General features: G+C 34.6%; 3 protein-coding genes across 20 annotated transcripts in view; 1 reads left to right on the top strand and 2 right to left on the bottom strand.

Annotated features, from left to right (window-relative positions):
- Positions 1 to 22: 22 nt before the first annotated feature.
- Positions 23 to 17,600, bottom strand: LOC105838111 (2-oxoglutarate dehydrogenase, mitochondrial). 12 transcript variants are annotated; one of them, XM_012683403.3, is made up of 17 exons: positions 17,467 to 17,600; positions 12,960 to 13,217; positions 12,535 to 12,744; positions 9,370 to 9,472; positions 8,080 to 8,142; positions 6,709 to 6,964; positions 6,171 to 6,405; positions 5,875 to 6,054; positions 5,318 to 5,498; positions 4,874 to 5,154; positions 4,563 to 4,791; positions 4,083 to 4,361; positions 3,705 to 3,883; positions 3,023 to 3,457; positions 2,783 to 2,937; positions 2,340 to 2,468; positions 23 to 1,880 (listed from the first exon to the last, which is right to left on the bottom strand). In XM_012683403.3, exons 2-17 carry the CDS (start codon positions 13,209 to 13,211, stop codon positions 1,781 to 1,783), a joined length of 3,267 nt encoding a protein of 1,088 aa, XP_012538857.1. In that variant the 5' UTR covers positions 13,212 to 13,217; positions 17,467 to 17,600; the 3' UTR covers positions 23 to 1,780. The 12 variants fall into 12 exon arrangements, with proteins under 12 accessions (XP_012538857.1, XP_012538858.1, XP_036143114.1 ...); XM_012683404.3 differs by lacking the exon at positions 17,467 to 17,600 and adding an exon at positions 15,554 to 15,867; XM_036287221.1 differs by lacking the exon at positions 17,467 to 17,600 and having other exon boundaries at positions 2,340 to 2,465.
- Positions 17,601 to 17,647: 47 nt separating this feature from the next.
- On the top strand, positions 17,648 to 23,793 carry LOC105838113. Its single transcript, XM_036287224.1, has 11 exons — positions 17,648 to 18,350; positions 18,471 to 18,551; positions 19,125 to 19,394; positions 19,457 to 19,659; positions 19,770 to 20,142; positions 20,228 to 20,663; positions 20,825 to 21,098; positions 21,160 to 21,591; positions 21,659 to 21,780; positions 21,851 to 21,983; positions 22,062 to 23,793. Exons 1-11 carry the CDS (start codon positions 18,317 to 18,319, stop codon positions 22,320 to 22,322), a joined length of 2,619 nt encoding a protein of 872 aa, XP_036143117.1. The 5' UTR covers positions 17,648 to 18,316; the 3' UTR covers positions 22,323 to 23,793.
- LOC105833823 (protein FAM13A) overlaps positions 22,539 to 26,225 on the bottom strand; it is a 50,687-nt gene continuing 47,000 nt past the window's right edge. For all 7 annotated transcript variants that reach the window (XM_036287227.1, XM_036287225.1, XM_036287230.1 and 4 more), the window contains one exon: positions 22,539 to 26,088. In XM_036287227.1, the coding sequence (XP_036143120.1) occupies positions 25,875 to 26,088 (214 nt within the window). In that variant the 3' untranslated portion in view covers positions 22,539 to 25,874. The remainder of the gene's footprint in view (positions 26,089 to 26,225) is intronic.

Raw genomic sequence — 26,225 nt, 5'->3', positions numbered from 1 at the left:
GGGACAACATTAACTAAACATGTGAGACGATGAGACAATTTAATTCAATCAGCAACAAGATACTACAATATCGGGCGTAATATCATAAGTCGTTTTTACTCAATGAAATTTGTAAGTGTCAGACATTTGTTTGATGGGACATTTCTTTTTAAGCACGTGTGCCGGTGTTATTGTTATAAATATGCACACGATACAACAGATAAGAACAAGTAAAACGGTAGGTACTATATGGTTTTTGTTTGAACTTTCTAACAATATCGTGGTGGATCGATAAATCACATAACTAATAGTTTTATTCGCATCAAGCAAAATAACAAGATTACCTTCTTATCACCAAATGCTCTCAGATAATACGAATATTACGATACGCACAATGCTCCTTCTGATTATCGTTAAGGTGCTGCAACAGTAGTTTTTCAAAATTCATTTCTTCATTTGCGCGTCCTATCTTTCAAACGGTACAGATAGAAGAATATTAAATATTACGCACCTCTGCTACGCGCACGGCTTACAGCTTTCTCCCGGCTAAATTATTATTAAAATTAATTCTAGATATTAGGTTTTACTAATTTGTTTTATACTCTCAACACTCTTTACTGAGCTGCATCCGTAGACACTGTCCATGGGGTAGCATTAGAGCCTCGGTCGTGACACGCATTCAAATCAGGGATGAGAATCTGAGTTCGGGACATACTTCTATTACTGGTACTTAACATCGTGTCAATATAACCGAGCTCGAGACGAGATACATAGATCTCGAGGGATTAGAGCTACGTCACACTGCTTTCGCGTGTCGAGAACGCATCTACATAATCCGCCAACCCATTTAATTTTTTATAAAAACAGCGACGATAAAAAATTAAAGTGATTGGTAACCATCTCATGGCGCATAAATAAATCACTAGAAAAAAAATTGGCCATATATGTACTTGACAAGCCTTTGCCATAGACAGTCTCTTCGGTTCGGAGTGTACTACAGGACAGTTGCTACAAGTTAAAATGTACGCGCTGCGTAACATTGCATAAATTAATAATACTTTCCCTTTTTGTAATCTTATCGACTTCACAAAATTAATTCAGAATAAAGTACAGATTGAAGTACAGAGGACACAACAGGCGCACGAGTGTTTCACGTTCACATAGATCAATGGACTAGCGTAGTTTCTTTTTTGTTTCGTTTCTCCTTTCTATTTATTTAAATATACATATTTGTAAAACTGAAATATATATATATATATATATATATATGTGTGTGTGTGTGTGTGTACCTAAATTGTTCTATCAAACCCAATCGCACGCATTAAACACCTTATTCAACTTACATGTGAAATCGCGTCGATTATTAAGAGAGAAATGCATAAAATTCACATTCAAACGTAGGTAAAAGAATGAAATACATACAGATGAGTAATTAATCGTAGCATGAGTATAGCTAAGATTGTAAATTAATTGATATTTAATTAAATATCACAGTTCAGCTTGTACTCTGCAAGCAAACTGTGTACATGTGTACACATGCATCAATAGAAGGGGGAAAAAATAAATAAGAAATAAGAGAAAATAAAGACTACTTCTCTCGGATGAACGAGTGTGAAACATTCGTGCGCGCGTACAAACTTAAATGTAGGAATCGTCACTGCGAAGAAATCATTTAAATGGCTACGGTGTAATCTCTATTGTGTGGTGTATGTCGAGCAGGGCATAATATTGTAGTAATAAATACATTACAATATGAGAAAAATAAATAAACTTTTAGTTCTACAAGTGCTATAAAGGATCATTAAAAGCTGAGAGAATCATCGAGCAGCTCTTTGAGTTCCTTGAGATGTTGCATTTTGCTGCCAGTAGCGGGTGATGATGCAGTGGGACGTCCAGCGTACCTAAAATATCAATATTTTAATTTGAGATATGCAATCTACTTTAAAAATGTAATACATTTACGTCGCACTGACACAATATCAATTAACTTCTACTGATAAAAGAACTATTTTGGATCTACTTAATAAACTTGAAATTACAAACATTATCATAATGGCAATAACCCTATATAATTTCACATATATAATTATTTTATTCATATTTTTAATGTAATTAATACAATATTTTTAATATATTGCAATTAATACATTTTCAATAAAATTACATAAAAGTAATAATTTTATAATATAAATAAAAATCATAGTAATACAATCACAAATAGTAATAAAAGTTTAGCAATTTTTTCACGATTTTTCAAATTAAATAAAAATTAATAAATTTTTAAAAATTAAAGAGGGTCAAGAAACAAGCATAATAAAATAAAATTATTAATTTTCCATTGATTATCTCACTGATGTTACCTCACTGTTCTTTGCTTTGGTTCAGTAGATTCCGTTGATTGTGGCTCTGATACAGTTGTGGTTTTAGTCGGTTTGGGTGATGAGAACAAACCGGTAAACCACCCTTGACCACTCGTATCTGACGTGCTACTGCAACACACGGCCCAAATTTTTTATTTTATTTTCACGAAACATATAAAGAAAGAAAAAGATAAATAACTGTTTGAATAATAACAAAAAGATAAATGTAATTTATAAAGAAACTTAAAAAAAAAAATGCGCGTTTTTTACTTCATATAATGATTATAAAATTTTGGCGCGTCGCGTTCTGTCACGACAAAATAAAAAAAGTGGGCCATGTGAACAGCTAGATATGTAAAAAATAAAACGCAACATAGTGTAACATGGGTGCATTCACACACACACATACATACATTTAGTTCAATTTCAGTGTTTATACTTACACTACGTTTCGGGTGCCATTTAACGCCGTATGGAACCTGGGCTGCACATAGGTCCATGCGCCTTGGTTCTTGTGCTCCTCCTGAGCCCATACTAACTCCGCATTGGGATACTTAGCAGCTTCATTCTTGACGAGGTCATATGGGAAGGGCGAAATCTACAGTAAGACCAAAGGATTGATTAAAATAAGAAATTCAATCAAAATATGATACAATAGACTTATCCTAAAAATAACGACTGACCTGTTCCACTCTCGCAATCGCGATTTTGTCGTCCATATTCCGTTCCGCGCGTGCTTTCTTTATGTCATAATAGACCTTCCCAGAGCAAAACAGCAATTTCTTAACGCTATTGGGATTCTGAGCCGCCGGGCCTTCTTCGGGTATCACTCTAAGGAACTGCGTGTCTTCTAGCATCAGATCGAAGTTAGATTTAGCCTCTGGATGACGGAGTAACGATTTCGGTGTCATCAGGATCAATGGTTTTCTAAACGGTAGCGCGATTTGCCTTCGTAGAATGTGAAAGTAATTGGCCGGCGTGCTGCAGTTGGCGACGATCCAGTTGCTATCATGCAGCTGACGAACAGCAAATTCTTCGCTCTCTGGTGGGAAATAATCCGGATCATCGGCAGACATCTGAAGGAAACGCTCCAGACGAGCACTAGAGTGCTCGGGACCCTATAAAAAAATAATGCAAATTTTAAACAAAATAAATAAATTATACTATGTTGTGAAATGTATGTGTGATGCACAAAAACAATAAATTAGGTTGATTCTATATGTAACTCTATATGTGGCTTTTATACAAGATTCATTAAAGAGATTAAAGATGAATAAGTATGAAATAAAAATTTCAAGCACCCATGTTTCAAGAAGTAAATTATATTGCAAAATAATTTATTAATTAGAAAATAAACAGCTTTACCATTCCTTCAAGACCGTGCGGTTGTAACATGACAAGACCAGATTGTCTAACCCACTTGGCTTGACCGCTGCTGATAAACTGATCAATTATACATTGAGCCGTATTATTGAAGTCTCCAAATTGAGCTTCCCAGCATACCAACGCATTAGGATTCGTCATGGAGTAACCCAGCTCAAATCCTATAATTGTAATAAAATCATGCAAGACATATGCAAAAAATTATAAAGCACTTAGTACATGGCATCTCAAAATGTATTGATAGTATTGGAAATCAATATATATAGTTTATAATAATAAGTTTCTAAATACTATAAATTTAAATTAATACAATCACTACTTTGAAACGTACTCATATATTTGTAGAAACTACAATCTTACCAAGAACGCCAAATTCCGACAAGGAACTGTTGCACACTGTATAAGGTGCCTGATCAGGGTACAAGTAGCAGAGTGGTCTATAAGTTGCCTTGTCAACAGTTTGATGATGTAGTACGTGATGTCTGTGAGAGAATGTACCTCTCTCCACGTCCTGGCCTGACAAACGAACGTGAATACCTTCCTTAAGAAGAGATCCAAAAGCCATTGCTTCGCCGAGAGCCCAGTCAACAGTTCTAGCCTCAACCATCTCCATGCGAGATTTCAAAATACGTTCGATACCTGTAAAATGTATAAAAAACAATTATTGTATTTGTCTTAACTATATTGAATACTATATAAATTATGTATATTGATAAATTATATAAACTTTTTAAATATATTTGTGTAATTATAATTTTTTGTTACATTCCATTTCTGATTCCTTCATTTAACATCTTTTTCACAAAGAGATATATCGTCTTTTAACGCTACTATATTCACCTTTATGAATGATAAACTCGGCGGCATTTGGTGGTGGCGATGAGAATTTCTTTCCAATATGTACAAGGGTGTCTTCTTTGATACCAGTGGGCGAAACCTTCAACGGGTCTTTTCCCTCAAAGAAACCAGACCATGGCGAATCCAACCAATCTTTGTACTTAATATGTGTTTCTTGCCTGGCATTGTTATATGCCTCCTCACAGATTTTCTCATATTTGGCTTTGACATCCTACAAGGAATAGTCGCTTTTATTGTACAAATAATAATAATTGTATAAAATATATTATATATATGTATATGTGAATTCGCACCTTAACTTCTTCAGGCGTGACGACATTACTTTCCGTCAATGAGTTGGCATATTTGTCAAGAGCTGACAAAGTGTTCTTGATTTTACGATACATCAGAGGCTGCGTGAACATTGGCTCGTCAATCTCATTGTGCCCATTGCGCCTGTAGGAAACTAAATCGATCACAACATCCTTGTGGAAGGTGGCTCTCCATTCCGCTGCTACCTTGCACACATGCATTACTGCTTCGGGATCGTCGGAATTCACGTGGAAAATAGGTGCGTTTACCACTCGGGCCACATCTAATAAATAAAAATCCACAATAATTAATGCTGTTACATACATGTCAAAATGTTCCAGGTAAGTATTTAAATGTATTAACTCAACAAAACATTACTATCCAATGTGTTACAATGCCAATAGAAAATAAAAATTAAGACTTGATTCTCATCCGTAAATACTAACCAGTGCAGTACGGCGACGATCGTGAATGTCTCGGGTCGGTAGTAAAACCGATCTGATTATTCACAACGATGTGAATAGTACCGTGAGTGGTGTAATCAGGCAGATCAGACAAATGCATTGTCTCAAAGACAATGCCTTGACCGCAGAACGCAGCATCTCCGTGAAGAAGAATAGACATGACCTGAAATATACATAAAATTATATTTGTAAAAATAAGTTATTATTCATAAACGTAATTAAGATTGTATAGTTGCATCATATATATTAATAAATATTCAATATAATTAATACTTAATTATTTTAATAACAAATCAACTTGATTCTTATAATTTTCAAATTTAAGACATAGCAATATGTAGAAATTACAATTAAAGATGAGCCTTATTCGATTTTGAATTTTAGTGCTAATATTTCTTGTATAATTTTGTCGTTGTATACTAGTGTTAATTTTAAAGTTATTTTTCCTTATTTAGAGATTTAGACCATTCCTATATAATTATAAAAAGTAGAATTCAAGGTAGAATTTCATTTATATTTATTTATACACTTTCGCTTACTTTTTTGCCTTCGCCATCGCCACGGTAGAATTGTTCGGCGCGTGTTTTGCCTTGAACCACCGGATCTACCGCCTCCAAATGCGATGGATTTGCAACCACGGCGAGACGAATATTTTTGTTTGTCACTCGATTAAGACGTTCTATATATGTGCCCAAGTGATATTTCACATCGCCGGAACCCTAAAATTGTTGCCACTTAATCATTATTAAAATTCACGGACCAACTAATTAGTTGCAGTATAATAATAAACTTTATACAAAGCTAAAAAGCACAAGAATTCGTTTTTTATGCTTACATCATCAGCGGCTTCGAGAGCAGCAAATTGTGTAAAAATTTGACTCAGCGGCTTGCGACAGACATTAGCAAGAACATTGAGACGACCACGATGAGGCATACCCATAACAATCGACTCAACTCCCAATTCCGTGGACTTATCGATCACTTGTTTCATAGCTGGAATCAAAATTTCGCAACCTTCCAAGCCGAATCTCTTTTCTGAAGACCATTTGCGCGCCAAAAATGCCTCAAATCTATGATTCAGATTAAGACATTTGTCAATTAGATCTACATTAATAATAAGCAATTTTATATCTACATTAATAATAAGCAAATCTATGAGAAATTAACTTGAATTCTATAATTTATCACATTCGCGTATAATAATTTTTTACATATTTTATGAAAAAATATCTGCCGAGTATAAATTTTATATAACAAAAATTAAAATAAAAAATTAATAAAAAAGGAAATAAATTTACATTTTTTAAACTTTAATTTTAGAGTTAGAGCACCATTTTAAAATTTAAATATTTGATTAGCGCCGATGTTATTACCCAGTTGCACGTGTTAATCTAGCTAAAATAAGCCTCTTTTCGTCATTCGTTATTTCCATAATTCCAGGTGTCTCCATTTTTTGCCTGATCCAATTGCATTGTTCCAAGGAGTTAATGAACATAAACTCGACACCGATGTGACCGCAGTAAGCGGCCTCGAGCCGTTTCAGAATCTCACGCAACGGCAACGATTTCTCCTTGCCGCCAATAAATGTGGTGGATGGCAATTTGAAAACACGATCCATGTCCGACTCCTCTGTATTAAGCATTTGGAATAAAAACATCGTTTTATTTCAAGCACATATAATAAGTTAAATTAAAAGAGTTGCTATAGTTCTTACACCTGTAATATTATACTTAGATATGTAAGTACATCGCGCGTATTTATTTCGCATTTATTTAATATAAAATAATCCATTTAGCATATAAATCCGGAAATAAAATATAATTATATAATGATAATGTGGATTAATCTGTTGAAATATATGTATTTTTCTTTTTCTTTGTTTCGTTTAAAACTGATACTGAAAATGTACTTTTTTAGCACATGAAAACTATTTCCAACAATTAATTCTCTCAATCTTTTTAATATAAGGTCTAATAATTATTTTCAATTCAAGAAATAATATTGATTATACATCGCATATATATTTTTTGAATAAAAATATATTTTGACATATTGCAAAATATCTGCTGAAACGAACATGCAGTATACTTTTGAAAGATAAGGGTACTGATAGTCACAACATCAGTATACGCACGACAGTGCAAACAAATACTAAACTGAAAGAAAAACAAATTTCTTTGATGTAGACGAAAAGCCGTGAGCTTAAGTAAAGCATCGTTAGTTTAAACAACCACCATTAAAAATGTTTTAAACAAACTAGAAAGAGATATAATAGAAAATATACAGCAAATAAGATGATATAAAATGCACTGAAAAACACAACATAGATAAAAGAAAAAAATACGTGTTACAAAATTGTTAGAGATAATATACGCAACACACTTCAATTTAACAGAGGAAGAGAGAAAGTAAAAGAGGAACAAAATTAATTTCTTTTTTGCCAAATCTATATTTAGAATCCATCTATGTCAAGATATTCGTGATATCGATACTCGAATGTCCCTCCTCTAATTCCTCCACGAAAGATGTTTGAAAACTACCTGTCATCTGTAAATATCTTTATATAGTCGAGGTAAAAGTTTACGTTTAGAAGAACCCAAGCATCTGTATACAGGTTTTTGGCTGAAAACTACTCTGATTCGGTGCAAACCCAACATAAACCAGTGCCTCCCAATATATACTAGCGCAAGTAAAACAGAGTTTTACGGAATATTCCCGTAGTCTGGGTGGCAATTACTACATACTTTTCATTAGGAGAGCTACCCGGTATTGAAGATCCTGCGAGAAAGTAGTGCGTGGTCTCTTTCCTGTGGACATTAGACTCAAACTTAACAATTGGATCAAATATTGATCCCCAAGGATTTGGCTTTTTTACTCACTGCCCGTCGCATTCAGCTTAAATTTGCTCGTAATAAAACGATCAAGCAGTTTAATAAATTAATCAAATCTATATAGATCTCTGATTATACTGATATATAATTAAACGTGTTGCACATTTTATCTTTCAGTGATATCTTTTTTTGGTATCGATGATACCAAAACAATAATTACGCTCGCGTGATAAAGAAAAAAAAAGATAAAAAATAACGTTATGGGAAAGTGCTATGTTGAAAGAGTTAAGCGATAAAATAAATTATTAACGTAATGAATTAATAACGTAAAGTTAAACTATACATGTTATGTTTCCATGTGTATAAATTATTTGACAAATTAAAATATCACTTGTTCACATTTAAATTAAACATGAGAGAAGAAATTAAATGCAATAGCCTATAAATCAGTTTTATATAAAAAATTAATTACTTAAGAATTTACTCAAGATACATAATCACGTTTGCGTTAGTATTGTCTAATTACTAGTTTAATATATAAAGGTTCGTTATTGTAATAATAAAGTGTAATATGTTTCTTAAGCAACCGAAAAATGAGCAAAATAAAAGGTTGTTATAATTAATAATTAATAATAATGACTATAAGTTTATTTAGTAATTTATATAACACGATGTATAGCAAATAGCGTAACAAATTTCAACTTAATTAAGTATAAAGATATTATATTATTTAACTATATATTGCGACTGAGAAAAGACTTCAATCACAATTTTTAAAAACATTTTTTCTAATTTGCCGCCGATGAAGACTTACAATTAGTTAAAACTTATTTCACTATCCGTTATACGTCTTACTATATAATACGGCTACGCAATACATCTTACTAAATAAACTTATAATCATTATTAATTATAAATGGTTAATTTTTTAAATTCAGCGATTGTTCAATCGATCATTATAAGCAAATGTAACTTTGCCCTGTAAAAACTATTTCAAGGCATTTACATATAATGCAATTGATCAATCAATGAATTAAAACTTTTGTTACATAACAATCTCTTTTGCTTATTTTTAGTTTCTTAAGAAATATTATATTTTCTAATTATTAGTTTTTGAATATATCAATAATGCATTTTTGTACAAAAATCAATCTTTTTACAATTTACTCTTCTCTATGCAAAGACACGTTCAATTAAGCTTACCGAATGAATAATGGGTATAGAGTAATTCTTGCGGATGTCTATCATCAAGATCAGCGCTGTTGATGCCGAGTGGATCCAATTTAGCGATATGATGGCCACGAATCTGTCAATTCAATGCCACATTCATGCGAACCAAATAGTTTTCAAAATTCTCATTTGATTTAATCAAAATATAAATTACTGTGCTTGATGTTCTACCTTTTCAAAGAATAGGTGCATCACAAACAAAGGTAATATATAATGCTTGATGCAAGTTATCATTATACTTTGTAAAAAACATCATATCACAGTAATTGACACTAAATGCGCATATTAAGATAAGACGCTAACGTCTTAACTTTTGTAAATGTGTTATCTGCTCCTTAGTATTAATATTATTATTATTATTATTATTATTATTATTATTATTATTATTATTATTATTATTATTAATGCGTTATATCATCTGTTCAATTATGCGTTATAGTGTCAGTTAAATTAATTAAAGAATGATAAGTCTGCTCAGACATCTCCTTGTTTATCAACTTACACAAGAAGAAATAATCGCACGTGTTAGTATAAAATTTAAGAAGACAAACATGCCAGACGGAGTATGTGTGCAGGTGTCCAAAAGCATTAACATATATAAAAACATACAAATAATACATGCAAAGTCAACAGAAATTCCTCTAGTCTTACCTCCAACATTTTACTCGCATATTATCGAAAAATATAAGTATATATCTATTTTTACTCTCTGTCAAATATAAACGCGATGAATGCATAATGATAAATGTCATATTTGATAATGTCTGCATGTATATGGACATTCGAATTGCGATATTCAGTTAAATTATGTATTATTATGAAAAAGATGGGACGTATCATTTCTATGATTCCTAAAATGAATTACAATGCTTTCTCGAACATTTTCAGTATCAGTATAAATCACAATACGATTAAGACTCCTTAAATACCTTCTCTATATGTAACATTTAGTTTTATATAATTCTAATTATCATTATAGAAATTATATTTTCAATATTAAAAAATTAAAATTGAAATTAAAAAATATAGTTGCAAAAATTAAAAAAAATAAATTATATTTTAAATCGACTTTATAAGTATAAATATTACTTCAATAGAATATTTAAATACGTTCCATACGTTGTAGAGAAAAATCATTTTAACTTTATGTCTGGAATCGTGTTAAAGATAAGTATTATAAGATTACATACAATTTTCGCAACTATTTAAAAAAAATGCTTGTAATTTTATGCAAGAGTAAAAAAATTCTTTTAGCAAGATAGAAGATGTTAATATGCAAAGATGATAATGTAAAATGATAATAATGAATGTACATTGAAGAAATATGTTTCGAAATAAAATTGCAGTAAACGTGTCAAATAATTTGCGACTCGAATATATGCATTTATACACCATATAATCCAAACCAGTACAATGCAAATCTCATACACCTTCAAACGTATGGCACGTATGGCGAGAAAACACGTACTTAAAAGAAAAGCCCGTTGGAAAATGCTTTGGAAGAAGCCTTACCAAGCATGTACTGTCGTAGTACTTGTTCTGGAGACCCCTTGCGGGCTGCATAATGCGTGTGTATCAGGTCTGTTTGCATAATACCCAGTGGGTCCAGATCGGCAACTAAGTGACCTCGGGCCTATACGTCAATAATCCCGAAAAAACCTCACATTTATATAAATGTGTCTATTCTCGTAACTACACTGTACACATAATTACAATTAAACAAAAAAGAAGCAATACAACCGACTATATGCACTAATTAGAATTAGCAAACCAATTTTCTAATTTATAAATATTCTAATATACATATAACACAGCATGTATTAAGAATTAATTATTCTATTACAATAATGTTTGTAAGGAAATGAGTTTCTTTTTTTTCGTAATTATAATTTTACTACAGTAAAAAAAAATAAAAATCATTGAGATAGCTTAATATAACTCAACTATTACAGTTGAGTACTTAAAAAAAAAAAAAAAAAAAAAATAGTGTGCTGCTGCTTCTCCCTTGATAAAAGTATCCAATTTATTGAAAAGAGGATGACAAAAATCAGGACATTAAAAATTTTAATTTAAACAATCTCATTTTTGTTGGGAAAAATATGAAGCTGTAAGACGTGCTTGAGATAGAAGATGCAGTGAGCCACTAGTGTAATGATATATGAGGCTATTATGTAATATTCGCTCATGATATTTGTTATGTATATTCAATTTGCATTTATTGTATAATCATGTGTCAACAGCACATGAAACAAATATCAGAAAATTTGGAAAAACACATGATAGCCCCTAAAGTAAGCAGAAATTATGACAATATTTTATGTCCCAGGCTCATACTGACATATTGACACACTGCGCAGAAAGTTTATGTGCGCGCAAAAACAGGGATATGGATTCTACGTAAATTTCACGTAACACATATTGCATGTTATCTTTATCAAAAGGCATTTTTATCTATTCCACATATTGTAAATGAAACTGGGACACAAAGAAATCAAAAATATTTTGTTCAATGGAATTTACATGCATACATATACATTGACGTATGTATCAGTGCATGCCATAGCAATATTCGTAATATTTCAGTAAATTTCAAAACGTAGTATATAATGTAGTAACTTTTGTTTCGATTATGACAGAGAGCTGAGAATTCGTAAATTCTTTTTAAACATTTAAATACGTAACCATATTCAGAACGCTATTTAAAAAATATATATTCTTCATGCAAATTATAATAAATCAATATAATATATAAAAGCAGATTCTTCCCAGACTCCCATTTAATTTATTAGACACGTTATATAGTAATAAGATAAAAAATATTATGTCTTTATAAAAATTATAGGCAGGAGCAGAAAATTATAAGAATAGTATTTTTATATAATTAATATTATATAGTGTTACTATAAAAGCAATATTAAAAAAGCAATTTTTACTATACTTAAGTATTCAATTTTTAACCTTTAAGTGTAATCATCTTTTGCAAAGTAATATCGTAGTAAGTGGCAATAACTAAAAGTTATTATCACTTGCATATTTTTTATAAAATTACGACTAACAAATTGAAAAACTTAAAAAATACTTGTTTGCATGAGCGGTATGTTGAAATTCATACTGAGATATAACAAACAAATTTCGTACCTGATAAGAACGAATAATAGCTTGCACCGCTAGATGATCGTCAATAATTTTTTCATTAACAGGTGACTGACCAAGTTGCGTTCCGCCACCTAGGGGCAACAACGCTCCGAGTGGTATCTGGTTGAAATTTGGAGCGAGGGATGGTGGTGCCTGATATGCGAGTCCTGGGGAAGCTCCAGCGGTGCTGTTTCGAAAGTATGAATCCCATGACTACGAATAAACAAAATAAAATAAATTGTAAGAAGAATCTTTCCATCTATAATATATAAAACAAACGGCATAATCAAGTAGCTTCTATCTAAATAAAAATACAGTAGCTATAAATTCTTTTCCTGTCTTATTAACAAACTTTAATTAATTTTAATTTCTCCCATAGACATTGATTTCAAATCTTGCTTTTCGAGAATGCAACTAGGTTTACCTACCACATGCACGCTGTTCGGATCTTGCAGCCACGCGTTGTACATCTCCTCCACGTAAGAGCTGGAGCTGCCATTCAAAAAGGGTTCGGCTGCCACCTGGCTGCTGTGCCACTTGCGCGGGGGCTCCGTAAGGATTACCTGGCTGGTCCTAGTCAACGGATGACTGCGCACCACCCAGGATGCGTATCTTTCGGGCCCGCATATGCGCGGCGCCAAGGGGGCCAGCGTACTGACTATTGTCCTTGCCTTATACATTTTCACCTGGAGAATACACGACACGGTAAAAGGTCACTTCAATGGTTTATCTTGCTGCATATCGTCGATACAAAGGTGAGATGCAAATAGGCTAACTTGTGTGTGTAAAACTGTGCAAACTTAATTATCAATAATGCATATTTAATATTTCACGCGTCATTTAAATTTCTCAAGTGACTAAACGGATACGCGATACGCCTGAAGAAACGCACTTGCATTTAAATTCAGCGTTTCAAGTGTCTCGCTTGGTCGTGAGGCATTAATCGAGATATAAACTTTGATAAGCGCAGTGCGAATGTGTGTTGAGCCAATCTTGAACGTAAAATCACAATTTGATTCGTCTGGCCTTATCTCCTTCCGTCTGTTGCCTTATCATTGTTCTCGTTGTATCACTGAAATTCTAGACTTTGCTTGCGTGTACCATGTCCATTGATTACTAAGAAATACGCCGGGAAATACTGAAGGCGTATTTTGCAATTGTGTAAGCATGATTGGTATATCTAGGCGACACTCTCATATGTTGCAATATGCGTGTATATGTGCGCTTGTTTGTGCACAGGTTAAATAAAACCCTAGTCAGTGTATAGATGTGTTCGCAGTATTCACTATGCATTATCTTGGTGCGTAGAAATATAATTGCACCATATTATGTATAATACACTGAAAAAAAAAATTTACTAGATTGTAATAAATATTTTTTTATTTTCAGAAAATGTATAATGCATTTTCTAAATTATAGAAAATATTATCTTATTTAAAATAAATATTATTTATTTTTTACAAAACTTCTGCTTGGTACTGTTTGAAAAAATACTTATTTCAGTAAATTTTTCTAGTAAATTTCTTTCAGGGTATATTAAATATAAAAGAATTATACGTTTAATTATACGTGTTACCCGTGCACCAATGGCGTCTAATTATTCTATACAATTTCGCGAAATCTAAAATAAAAAAATTGCTATATAAAATTGTTTAAGAGTTAGAACGTCATTTATATTATCGGTACAATTGATTGATAATGATATCATGAAATATCTCCGCTTTAATAAATGTACCATAAATATTGAGACGTTACCGTTCTATTTCTAAGAACTGGCTGGTCTCCAGATTGCGTAACGCTGTTTTCGAAAAAAAAACTGCGCGACAATATTCCGCGCAAAAATTAAAAAAAATGTTATCAAGAGGGCATGTACACTCGTATGTTTATGCAAATGTAAAATTGTGTAATACGTCAAAAAACGTTGCGGGTAAACACGTTTGTTTGTGATAATTCGCGAAACGCTGTCTAGAGTATTTCCTTTGAAAAGCGGCTAAAAAATGTGGTACCAGAGGTAAGGCAGCCAAAGTTTACATTATCGACGTCATGGAGTCCAGATAAGCCTTGGCAGACGTCATTCTGTCTACCAGATACACATAGCATTTTAAGATAAAAAAATTTTGAAACATATTTTTTATTGCCCGGCGTAAAGGAGGAACGCTGTTATTTTTTTTTCTTCAAGAAAAATCTCACTGCTGCTCGGAGCGCCAGACAGTCGTATTTTATTTCGAACGGTCGCACACCGGACATTTACGTGGAATGTTTATCGAATACTTATGGACGCTACATTAACTCGAAACCTTGAGAGCAAATTCGAACGTGGTAGATACTAATTACGAATCCGGAATGCTCGCTTAAAAACTATTATTTGCTTAGCGGCGCGAAATCAAATTAGATGCCGCTTCCCAATCGCGGCGTATCATCCGCGGAGGCGGAGCACCTGACGTCACGTACGTGCCCCCTTTTTTTTCTTTTCAGCGAGATCAGACCGTACGATTCGAAAATCTTATCGAGATAAAGTAATGAGAGAGCATGCTGAAAAATTTTCACAGATTAATACCTCCTTTCACTTCAAACACCGTATAAAATCAGGTAGTAAACTTAAGCAACCGAAGGCCGCTTGAGTCATAGGCTCGCTCTTTTCCTCGCAGGCGTATCCTTACAAATTATACATTGTATCGCACTTGCTGAAAATGTGCGAGCTAATTAAATGCGAGTCGAATCAGATAGGATTCAATACAGCTTAATCTCTGTCATTCCAATCCAAAAGATTAGAATCATATATACAAAGTTAGCTTAAAATTAATTTTAAAGCTAATTTTAAGCTAGCGTATATATCTACTTTATAAAATTACATTTAACATTATATTATACTCATAATCAACGTCACTTTTCTTACATTGCTTTTTTCATTCTCTATATACGTTAAAATTCTATCCAACACAACAATGTTGTTAATGAAAATTACGTGACTCGACTCAATTCGATATAGAAAAAAAAACCTTCGCACATCTTCAACATTTACCTTGAGTAATCTGGTTAGTCTTTCGTTACTTCACTCGACGTCGAGAGTATGCGGAAAAGCGTGGAAAGGATACAATCGGGGAAAAATAGCTCAAAGTCCGACCGATTGACACGCGGTAGTAAGACGATCTCGAATCCGCTCCGAGACGATCGCTGGCCTCGTTCATGCACATGTGACTACACCGGGGAAAACTGCGAGCCCTCCCTGTCTCCTTACGTAGGAGATCGCTGACGGCGATGGAGGTGGGGAATACCTGACGCTCGCGCTCACGTCAGAAGTGCAGATGCGAATGACGGTCTCGAGAAAGCGGCCACGCCGCGCTTTACTTAAACATACGTGAGACGAACGTCGCACACCTGCCCGTTGCAGTAAAAGAAAATTAACGATTACGCGCTACTAACTTTAAGTAGAATGCTAAGAGATAAGACAATCGGTACTTTTACTAGTAAACGTGTGTGTTTATGCAACTTGACAAAAACCATTCAAAAACGACTAAAAAGAGTACAGAAACAAACAAAATTCAAAATATAGTTCTAGTTTTCATAAATCAAAACTGTTTTTTATTACATTGTTTACTTCTTGTATTTTTTAGAAACATTAGATATAAATGTAAGAAAAAAATTAATTTTTTTCTCTAAAATCAACTGTATTTCTTAAACTATTTGCTGAATTTTACGTTTTGCGTTAACATATTGAGATCATTGTTATCACTCGCGCGGATTACACGACCTGAGATTACACGTCTGTTTTTTTGACACATGACACGCGCTGTTCGCCGAAATAAAATGAATGAGAAAATGCAAACCGGAAGTATTATATAAGACAGATAGATTTCTCCGCTTACAGGGAATTTTACAGAAAATATGCATCAAGAAATTAATCTTTTTTACGTTCGTTCGAATATCGAAAGCTTTTATTGCCCCCAAATAAATTTCTCTTTAAGAAAAAAGGGAGAGTTGCGGAACGTCCAGAGACCACGTGTACGATCTAAGCAGCACGTGGTTGCGTTTGCCGCGCTTTTTATCTTCGTCCTTTTTCTTTTCGCTTCTCTACGAGATAATTTGTACCGTTAATTCCTCCACGATGACAGACAGAGACGCATGTGCTGAGCATTGTATCTTCATTTTTCACGGTCAAAAGCCGACGTCCGAGTCTTGCGAGCGGAAGTCGAGAAGGAAGAACAAAGCGTCGGATTACGAAACGGATTACAACCGGACCCCCGCTGTCACAATGTCACAAACACGGAAAAGGAAGAGGCAGAAGCAGAAAATGAATTGCAAAGCGTTGGAGAGACAAGAGAAGCGGGTACGCGAATCGATCGAATAAATCGACGAAGGATGATGATGCGCTAACGAGACGCTAACGAGTAACGAGAAAATCGCTAACAAGCTCGCCAATAGATCTATTAAAGTTCTAACGATCCGTGGAAAATACGGTGATTCACAATCCTCGAGGAACGAGTGGAAGAGGGGACGCGGACGCCATCCTGACACTCAAGCAAGAATTGCACCTTAACCTACGAACTTCGTCTGCGCCGCTTCCTCCTCTTTCTCGGAAATGACGGGTCAGAGACGAGTTGCGATGCAACTTCGTCACGGGGCACGCGCGAAATCGACGCCGGGCGGACCTCTCTTATCGCGAATGTGTTTCTCTTTCTCCAACCCCTTTTTTTTTCTCCGCGATAAGACAGTAAGATAGCGCGGGACGGGAGGGGGGTGGACCGCGCGGAGTCAGGTGTCTATTTTTGGTCCGCGGGGAATTTTTACGTAATAATCCGCGATGTCGTCGCGCGACGCGATCGATCAGGTCGACTGATCGACCGGCGACGATCACCGGCCACGTCGACGTCACCTCGGGGAATTGCCCCGTTGGAGACGACGAGGCGACCCGTGTCCGAAGGAGAGTCCGCCTACCTGGTGTTAACGCTACGAGGGTCACAAACCGTTCACCATTTGCAACTCGCCTACCACCTCTCTCGCTCTGCCACCAGCCACTGTACAATGCACGCTCGTGCACGTTCTTCGAGTCTCGAGACTACACTCGCGAGGAGGAGAACCCGAGCGCACTCTGGTGATGAAGGTCAGCTCTCTTTTGGAGGTTTTCTCGCGCCCTCGCAATCACGTGACAGGAGCGCGCGAAACTTCGATTAATTTAATTGATAATTATGGATGTTCTGGCTATAAGCGTTATTGAAATGTAAAACGTAAAATGCAAGCTTCTTGCGGTTATTCTATTTTTTTAATCGACAAAAAGTTTTAATTGCAAATATCCGTATTTTGGCCCTGAAACCAACTGCAAGGAAGAAAATTTTCTTTATAATTGGCTTATGCAACGAAAATGACAGTATTTTGATGTAGATTGAGGTAAATAATTTTTAAACGAATAAGTAAACCCAATTAAACTATTGCACGAATATTTATTAAAATTTTCTTAGTATAAGTAACAAATTTTATATTCACGGATCCTAGTTGTCAAATTGTGAATGATGAATTTGTCCCAATGTGAATATTTAAAAACAAAGAAAGATGCGTCCGCAACAAGAGAACGATGTGATCGTCCACCGTGTTGTGTAACCTTCGAATTTATTTTTGTAATTTTTGTAATTTTCATATTTTGTATATATGCTTTGTAAAAGTCAAATTATTTTATTGTAACGAAAAAAACGGTTTAATTTAACACAAATTTTAAATAATGCATTTTAAATTGTATTGTATATTAAACTATGAGAATCATGAAAGTTGAGAAGAATTTTATGTAACCAATATGAACGTTCATAACGATATAAACGGTACTTTTGGTAATTGTTTAAATAAAAAATAAAATCTTGATAAATGAACATCTTACGAAAGCTTGGAGTGAAATTCTATCTTTATTAGCAGTTGCTTTTTTTATGTACATGTCATATTTTTATTTTCAGAATTATCTCCAAGAAATCAATTTGAAATGCAATCATGCAAAGTAAACGAGACGGGAAGCAGACCAAACATCGCGCTGAAAAGTATTACAGCTTATAGAATAGATATTTATGCAACAAATTTGGTAAATCGGCTAATTGCCCATAAGTACGGGAAGTGGTCACACGAGCCGAAGACGAATGCGTTCACCCGCACGTGGGCAATAGTCGATCCGCATATGTCATACACAATTTTTTTGTTGTCTGTGCATCGAAATATTGGTCTTTAAATTGTGAATTGTGAAAAAAGAACGACTTCCAATGCACAGATAGCGAAAGACATATTTTCGGTAACAACAAATATTGTGTGCAACATGTCTTTGTCTTTATATGTCTTTATATCCTTTATAGAAATTTAAAATACTGGCATCTTGAGCTCTTCCCATACTGCTACACGTATTTCGATTTGCTTGAACGAGCCAGTTTGGTTCAAGCAAATCGAACGCTTTTTCATATTTTCTTAAGCTGCTTGATCAAAATAATTGCAATTTTGTCATCTACACATTCCGATATGTTTGATAAGCATGCTTGCATATATTTGATAAATTTGCTTGAACATGTGTGACCGGCTTTATCAGAATTAATTCCAAACTTCTGCTAACCACTAACTTGATTTAGGAATCGGACAAAAATTGGACGAAGCAGAGACCAAGTGTTTTACATTGAAGTCGGAATTAAATTACGTGATGGAAGTTTGTCAAAAGGCTCAAACGGAAATAAGAGGAAGTAAAGAATCATCCGATATTTCGCCAATATCGTCATCTAAGAATTCAGGTTCCAAATCTCCAGTCGGACATAATGACAACAGCGAAATTACAGACAAGATTAAAAACTGTGACTTCCCTCAGAGAATTTATAACGCTGAACTGAAGGACGAAGACAATTATGGTAAAGAGATTCTTCCGGGATCAAAATTGATCTATATATTTAAATGTCTGTATTCCCCGTAGACACTTTCAACTTGAGTCCAAAGTCTGCTCAGTTTTCATTTAGAAAAAGCATTGGCGACGATGACATTATCGAAAGATCCGAAAGTCTGATAGAGGGAAATCAGAAAGGAATACTGAACGTTACGATTACACCAAGGATTCAATTGGATAAAAAACTTCCGCGCTCGATAACGACGATGCCAACTCAGAACAGCATCACGGAAGTAGGCGTGCCTAGAGATTATATACATTTTATAAACTATTATTAGAATGTTTTATTATTAAAGTTTTACGTACATAAATATTTTATACTTACGAGCTTTGTAATATATAGGTGAGTAAAGAATATGAAAATTATTACTCTCTCTCTCCCTTACCATCGCATATGTCCTTTGAGAAACTGACGTCGCAAGCGAAGAATTATTTCCGCTTAACGCCGCGTTCTACGAGAAGTGTTAAAGATGTTGAGGATGTTAAAGATCCAGGATTGAATTTGGAAATATCGAGTGTCGCAAAAATCAAACGAGTGAGGAAAAATAAGTCGAGGACGGGGAGAAGTGAAATAAGCTCCGTAGGCAGAATAGACAACGCGATGTCCAAGGGACGGAAGAGAAAGAAGTTACGGAGTTCCATGTCCAAGAGCACGGTTACCACTAAAGGCACAGGTTTCATTGGCAGAAAAGAAACGAAGAAACGTCGGCACAGAGGTAGAGCGTTATGTTTTACAATTATGTATATCATGTTATATTATCAAGTAGATCTCTGTTATTTAGTGATAACTTTTAACGACAGGCCATAACATTGTGCATCAGCAATCCAATCCCAAACAACATCTGAAAAAGTTCAACGACGTCGTGGAGATTTTTCACAATACTAAACTAAAGAATAATAATTGCGGGATATTCAGTAAGCGGATGCCTCTTGGATCTAATAAGCGAACGCCTCTTAGCCTCATCAATTCTAAAGTCGATGAAGCTAAGCATGAAAAAAAATCGCGTCTTCCTGAGACCAAGGAGGCTCAAAGGAAGATTCAAGAGACATCGGCATTGAGTCCGGAAAATAGGAATCCTGAGCGTCCTATTAATCGCGAATGCCAATCCCGTGATAAGAAAAATGAAAAGGATCAATGCAGATCCCACGATAAGAAAAATGAAGGGAATTATTGCAGATCTCACGATAAGAAAAATCAACAGGATCTACAGACGTTAAATGATCAAAATCATTCAGAGTAATTGTCTGCACTGTAATAATAGTACTTATAATCACCTGATTGCATTATCGTAATTATTATTGATAATCAATGAACACAATCGTTATTCTACATTTTTAATATTATTACTATGGTTTTTCTACCATTATTATAGCTGTCAAATTTTTTTTCTCTGGTAGAGCGACACCCGAGGTTACCCAGGAGCAAAATAAATCGGAAAAGCAGTCCAGCGATCTCGGTCCATCGGCCAAGGATGAAACGCAACAGTGCGAGCGCGCTTTCAGCAGATACGACGACCCAATGTTCACACCAAGTTACGAGATGCCGACTTTAGCGTCGAAATTAAAACGTTCGAGCAGATCGTACTTCAGCAGGTTTAACTTTCGAAACATTCCGTTCGTGGTGGGGACCTCGGTGACCCCAAGTCACAATCTCGGATTGAATATTCAACAAGTGAGTCGGCAAAATTCCGAGAGAAATAGGAGATATTTAAAAAATATACTCCATAATGCAGGTGTTGAGTGTGATGAAGACAAGACAACCGAACATCAGCGGTGTTACCCCGTTATTGATCCGCAAGGTTAGTCAAGGCATAAGACCGATGTCAATTCTTCTGGACCAGATAAACGGTCATTACGAGGGGTCGGTTCTCAACGTGAGCTCGCAAATGTCTGGAACGTTTAACAAAGGGGAGAACCTAGGTCAAAATAAAAGATTGTCAGCGTTTAATTTACAACACAAAGTGGAAAAGACGCAAAATAGCTGTATGGCAAAGGTGCCTATCGACGAAGAAATCACTTCTGAAAGAGGGACTAACGTTTCCAACCAACTTTGTAAAGAGAAAAGTGATTCCTGTAATCGTAAAACTAAACAGCAATCTTCTTCTGCTGTAAGCAAAAGCGACACATATAAAAATCAGCAAGGAATTTCGGGGATATCGTTAAAAGTAAATTATTTTTTTAGTAGTTTGCATTAAAACATATAATTGTACAATATTGACAATAATATTGCAGAGTAATATCGCTCGAGACAGTAATATCACTGATCATAAAGTACATATTCCTAATTCACACAATTCTAAGGAGATACGCGAAGTTCTGATTAATCTTCACGATCAATTTGAAGAGATGAACACGTGAGTGTGCCAGCGCTATTAAATTTAAAAATCGTAACTTTGATAGAAACTGCGAGTTGTTTTTTTGTAGAAAATATGAGAGATTACAATTAGAGGTGGAAAAATCTAGCGATAAATCCTTGGCGAAGGAATTGTCCACTCTGGAAAAGGAGCTAAGTGCTAAGGAAGAAGAAATTAATGCCGTCGTCAGTCTCTATAAAGAAGTGAGTTATTATTGATGAGTTGTCCTTGCATTCTGCGAACATGCCATTGTTGTTTTCAATGACATTGCGCAAATTTAGGTAATGACGCTGAAGCAGCAAATGAAAATGCTGCACGAAAGGAACAGTCTGGTTTGTATCGCGACCGAGTCGGCCAAGGATGCCCGCAAGAATCCTTTTCCTTTTGCAATTACACCCGGAAAGTCCCATTCGATGAATCCGGTGATTTTCGGTCGAGGAAAAATTTACAATGCCGCACGAGAGCCGCCCGCTTCCATGCAGCTGGCCGCGTTATTACGGCAGATTCAAACTTTTCATAAACAATTGCAACTTGTGTCGTAATGTCGCATGGGATTGCGCAATCGAAGAACAAGGTTGAATAAAATCGGGAATTTCTTTTTTTTACCGCCTATACATTAATACAGCGGAGTTTCAGCGAATCGTGAGAAAAGATAAGAGCATCGATCAATTAATTTTATTTCTTAGCAGCATAAAAGACAAGACACTTGGTGAATTTTTTTGTCTTTGGGTCAATGAAAAAAAAAAACAAACGTTTCCAGCAGATCATATTCCATTTTATTCGATTCTGCCTGCTACCCCATAATAATGTATGCGTGTTACGATTGTATGTAATGTTTCATGTATACGCAATTCTTCGCTTTGTGTATGTGTGTGTATACCTCTATACATATAATATATTTATATATATGTATATACAGAATCAACATATGTGTATAAACGCCGAAGATGGTTTTCTTAGAACTTCCGCTAGAGACGGATTTCTCGTCGTCGCGGCTCTCACGGTCGATTGTAATTGTCAGCTGCAGCTACGTATGACAATATCCAGGAGAAATTAATCATTACGCTATTGATTTCTTTTTTTCGCACTTTTTTCTTTCCCTCTGTCGTAAGATTCTAATCTCTCTCTAGATATGTTCGTAGATCATGTAATCCGCGTGAAATATCTAGTTATTTTTTTCTTTGAGTACTAATTAAATGATTCATGATCTAACTTGTTTCTTAACTTCACTAAATAAAATGTTTTTGCTTCCCTCTGTATTCTGTCTTCTCTTCTAAAGTATTCCTGTTTCTTTCTCTCTCTCTCTCTCTCTCCCTTCTTTCCTTTCAAAGCGTCTACACAGAATCACGCGATCTATCCTTATGCACTAAAGACACTATCCACTACAAAATGTATCTTAGCGTTAATATAAAATGTTATCTTAGATCTACAATAATACTAATTTGCTCTCTTTCTCTCTCTCTTTCTTACTAGTGGAGGGGTGCGGCTTAGGTGCACCCGCGAGAAATGAAAACATTCCTGTGGGCATCGAATACAAAATTAATTTTCTCTCGTGAACAGCGTAGTCCTTTTGGCAGTACGGATGGAGGACAATAATTTTGCGACGTAATGTAAAAAAATCTTGTCGCGATGATAAAAGTGCTCCTATTATAGCACATTTTTGTTACTACGTATCAAATGACGAATTAAACGGCAGCAGATAAGAGACTAATTAATTTCAAGGATCGACCAATTATACAAAGTGATACAGCCTTATTGAATTTCTTATTTTAACATTTATTTTCATGTGTATTACGATCATTGGCGCGTGTAATAAAAAATCCATTTTCTTACTCTTTCTTATACTCTCTGTGATTATTCTGTCTCCAACCGTTCTTTCGAAAAAGGACTCTGCTCTTTGTTTATGCTATCATCATCGCTGTAGGATCTTCTGAAGATATTGCCGACTTTAATCACTCTCTGCAAAGGAAATGGCGAAAAAATCATCCCTTTTTATCTCGATCTTTTCCAAAATTGTTTTCACAAAAAGAAGAAGGAAACAGAAACGGAACCAAGTACTCCACATACACATTCTTTCATCTTAACGCAAATATATCTCTCATTATATCACAGACTAAAAAATGCTTTGGTCTAAAAAATTGTCTTGTTCTTTCCTTTTCCTTGTTTCTTACTCATTTTTGTTAATTAGAACGGACATGTATTTCGCATTTATATATACGTGTGTTCACGAATGGCTTCGCTGCCACCAGTGTATCATTATTTTCGAAAAAGTTAATTTTACCCACGGGTACGCGAAATCGGCGAGTTTCCTCGTCGATTTTCGTTTCTTGCTTGATGCCAAAAGAATGAAAACCATCGCTGCTTTTGTGTCTCATGTTTATAATGATGAATTTCCGATTCTGAAACGGTAGCTGATTTCGTTGCTGTGTCGTGGTAAAATGAGAAAAAAAATCTTCGGCGCGGTTGCAACTCATCGTCAGTGAGATTCGCAAAGCATTTCTTTCGTATTAGTCGGCATACGGTAGAACTCAAGCCATTAGCACCCTTGATTCCCGAGATTCTATTATGAAAAAATCGATCCAAGTGGAATTTTAAGGCGTTTTTAACGATAGTAGTCCCTAATCGGTTGTGTGTGTATACATTGCGAACGGCCTTAAAATCGTACTTGTACAAAAATATAAACGCAAAAATCAACGAGCTTCTCTTAATGAATATTCTTTTTCTTTCTTTCTCTTTTAATACGCTTATTAAGATCGTAACATTTTATAGTACTCTACAATATTACAACATGTGATATCTCTTACAAGGTACTTATACATTACGAGTAACCCCACAGATTCGTTCTTTACTCTTTCAGCGTTAGATTTCAGCAATTATTTTAAGATGTGACAAAATAAATATCGGGCCCACTGTAAACGCTAATCATTATATGGATACCCGCTCTCTCTCTCCTCTATTTCTCTTTTAAGTCTTATCAATACAATAATTATCGTCAGCGTGAGAAGAAGTCAACCGGCATTATAGTAAAATTAAACAAAATATTCTTCTTAAAATAAAAAATAAATCTTATACCTTTCGAAATATAAACATTACAAAAATAAAATATATCGGACTGAGAAATAAATATACTGATACGTATCTCGTAATTGTACGATACACGTTCTTATATGCCGGAAAAATCTTGATTTGTCTTAACAATTAAAGTGACAAGTCGAGTCTTGTTTGTTCGATATCTGTTCTTGCGTTAATCGCTATAAAACTTGACACTTTAAGTACAAACAAGTTTAGAAATCTTTGCAACAAATATAATATATATATATATAAAATATAAGTACATTTTTTATATATTTATAACTGATCAATTTTATAAATTGTAAATATATCAAAATAAGCATCCAGTTTGTATTCTAATGCATACGCAATGAAATGAATGGAGGACAAATGGAAATCTTCCATTGCAAACAAACACATCAAATACAAAGTGAACCAGTGTACAAGATACTCGATTATTTCATCGAACAATTACGATATATCACATCGTAATAACCATTTTACGTTGTAGAATTATTAGAGCTTAAAAATTCAAATGTACTATCATGCTTTTATTTTCTGTAGATATACTATTGCTCACTATAAATTGTCCGTTTATGCGTCACTTTTTCAACATATCGATTATGTTGATCAAAAACGATACTGTAAAAAAATTTATTATTTTAACATTGAAAACATCCGGTATTTCCACAGTGATGTAACGCATGAATGAAATCTGCGATCAAAAGAAAATCGCATGAAAAGATACACATACGGTATGTACGATCTTACAAAAGTGAAGTAAATCCTACATTTGCAAGCATCCACTCTCACGTTTTTGTTCTCAAAATCTTTTGATTCTGGATGATCAATTCTTGTTACGTTATAGCAGTAGTCTTCGCTTCAGCAGATATTGCTTCTTCAGGCCTTTTTTATTAATATACCGCACGATACAGAAATTGCGGCGATGAATGTGTCTGTGTAGCGCGACAGCATTCAAAGTTCATTTAAAAGTTTCAACAATGTTGTTGCATGTTGCCATTATTCGTGAATTAAATACTACGTCAAGCTTTCTTGGCTATGAGAGCGTCAATCAGTCTCAGTTTTGCTTTAGCCTGTTTGTAGGATTCATACACAGTGGTGACTTGCGGCCCACGATCCTCGCGTTGCATGCGACGTCCAGCTCGGGCTTCGAACTGTGCTTCTAATTCCTTCAGCGCTCTGCGAAGCCGTTTCTTTTCCTCTCGAGTAGCTCGTTGTTGTATCAGTAATTCTTCTCTACAAAAAAAAAAAGATAAAAAACATTGATAACATGTTCCAACTAAATTTCCTTTGATAATAATATAATCTATTTTATAAATTCTTTTAAGAGCATGAGTATATAAATTAAAACCATAAGTAAATAGAAGTAAAAG

Source organism: Monomorium pharaonis, chromosome 5 (genome assembly GCF_013373865.1).
Source record: "Monomorium pharaonis isolate MP-MQ-018 chromosome 5, ASM1337386v2, whole genome shotgun sequence".
NCBI lineage: Eukaryota > Metazoa > Arthropoda > Insecta > Hymenoptera > Formicidae > Monomorium > Monomorium pharaonis.
This window is presented reverse-complemented; position numbering and strand designations above follow the sequence as displayed.

Coding starts and splice junctions, on each gene's coding strand:
- LOC105838111 (XM_012683403.3), bottom strand. CDS start 13,211: ATGTATAAGGCAAGGACAATAGTCAGTACGCTGGCCCCCTTGGCGCCG. Junction 9,473..12,534: donor CTATTATTCGTTCTTATCAG/GTACGAAATTTG, acceptor TTGAATTGACAG/ATTCGTGGCCATCATATCGC. Junction 4,362..4,562: donor CGAGTTTATCATTCATAAAG/GTGAATATAGTA, acceptor TACATTTTACAG/GTATCGAACGTATTTTGAAA.
- LOC105838113 (XM_036287224.1), top strand. CDS start 18,317: ATGAACGTTCATAACGATATAAACGGTACTTTTG. Junction 19,660..19,769: donor CTCAGAACAGCATCACGGAA/GTAGGCGTGCCT, acceptor TGTAATATATAG/GTGAGTAAAGAATATGAAAA. Junction 20,143..20,227: donor GAAGAAACGTCGGCACAGAG/GTAGAGCGTTAT, acceptor TTTTAACGACAG/GCCATAACATTGTGCATCAG.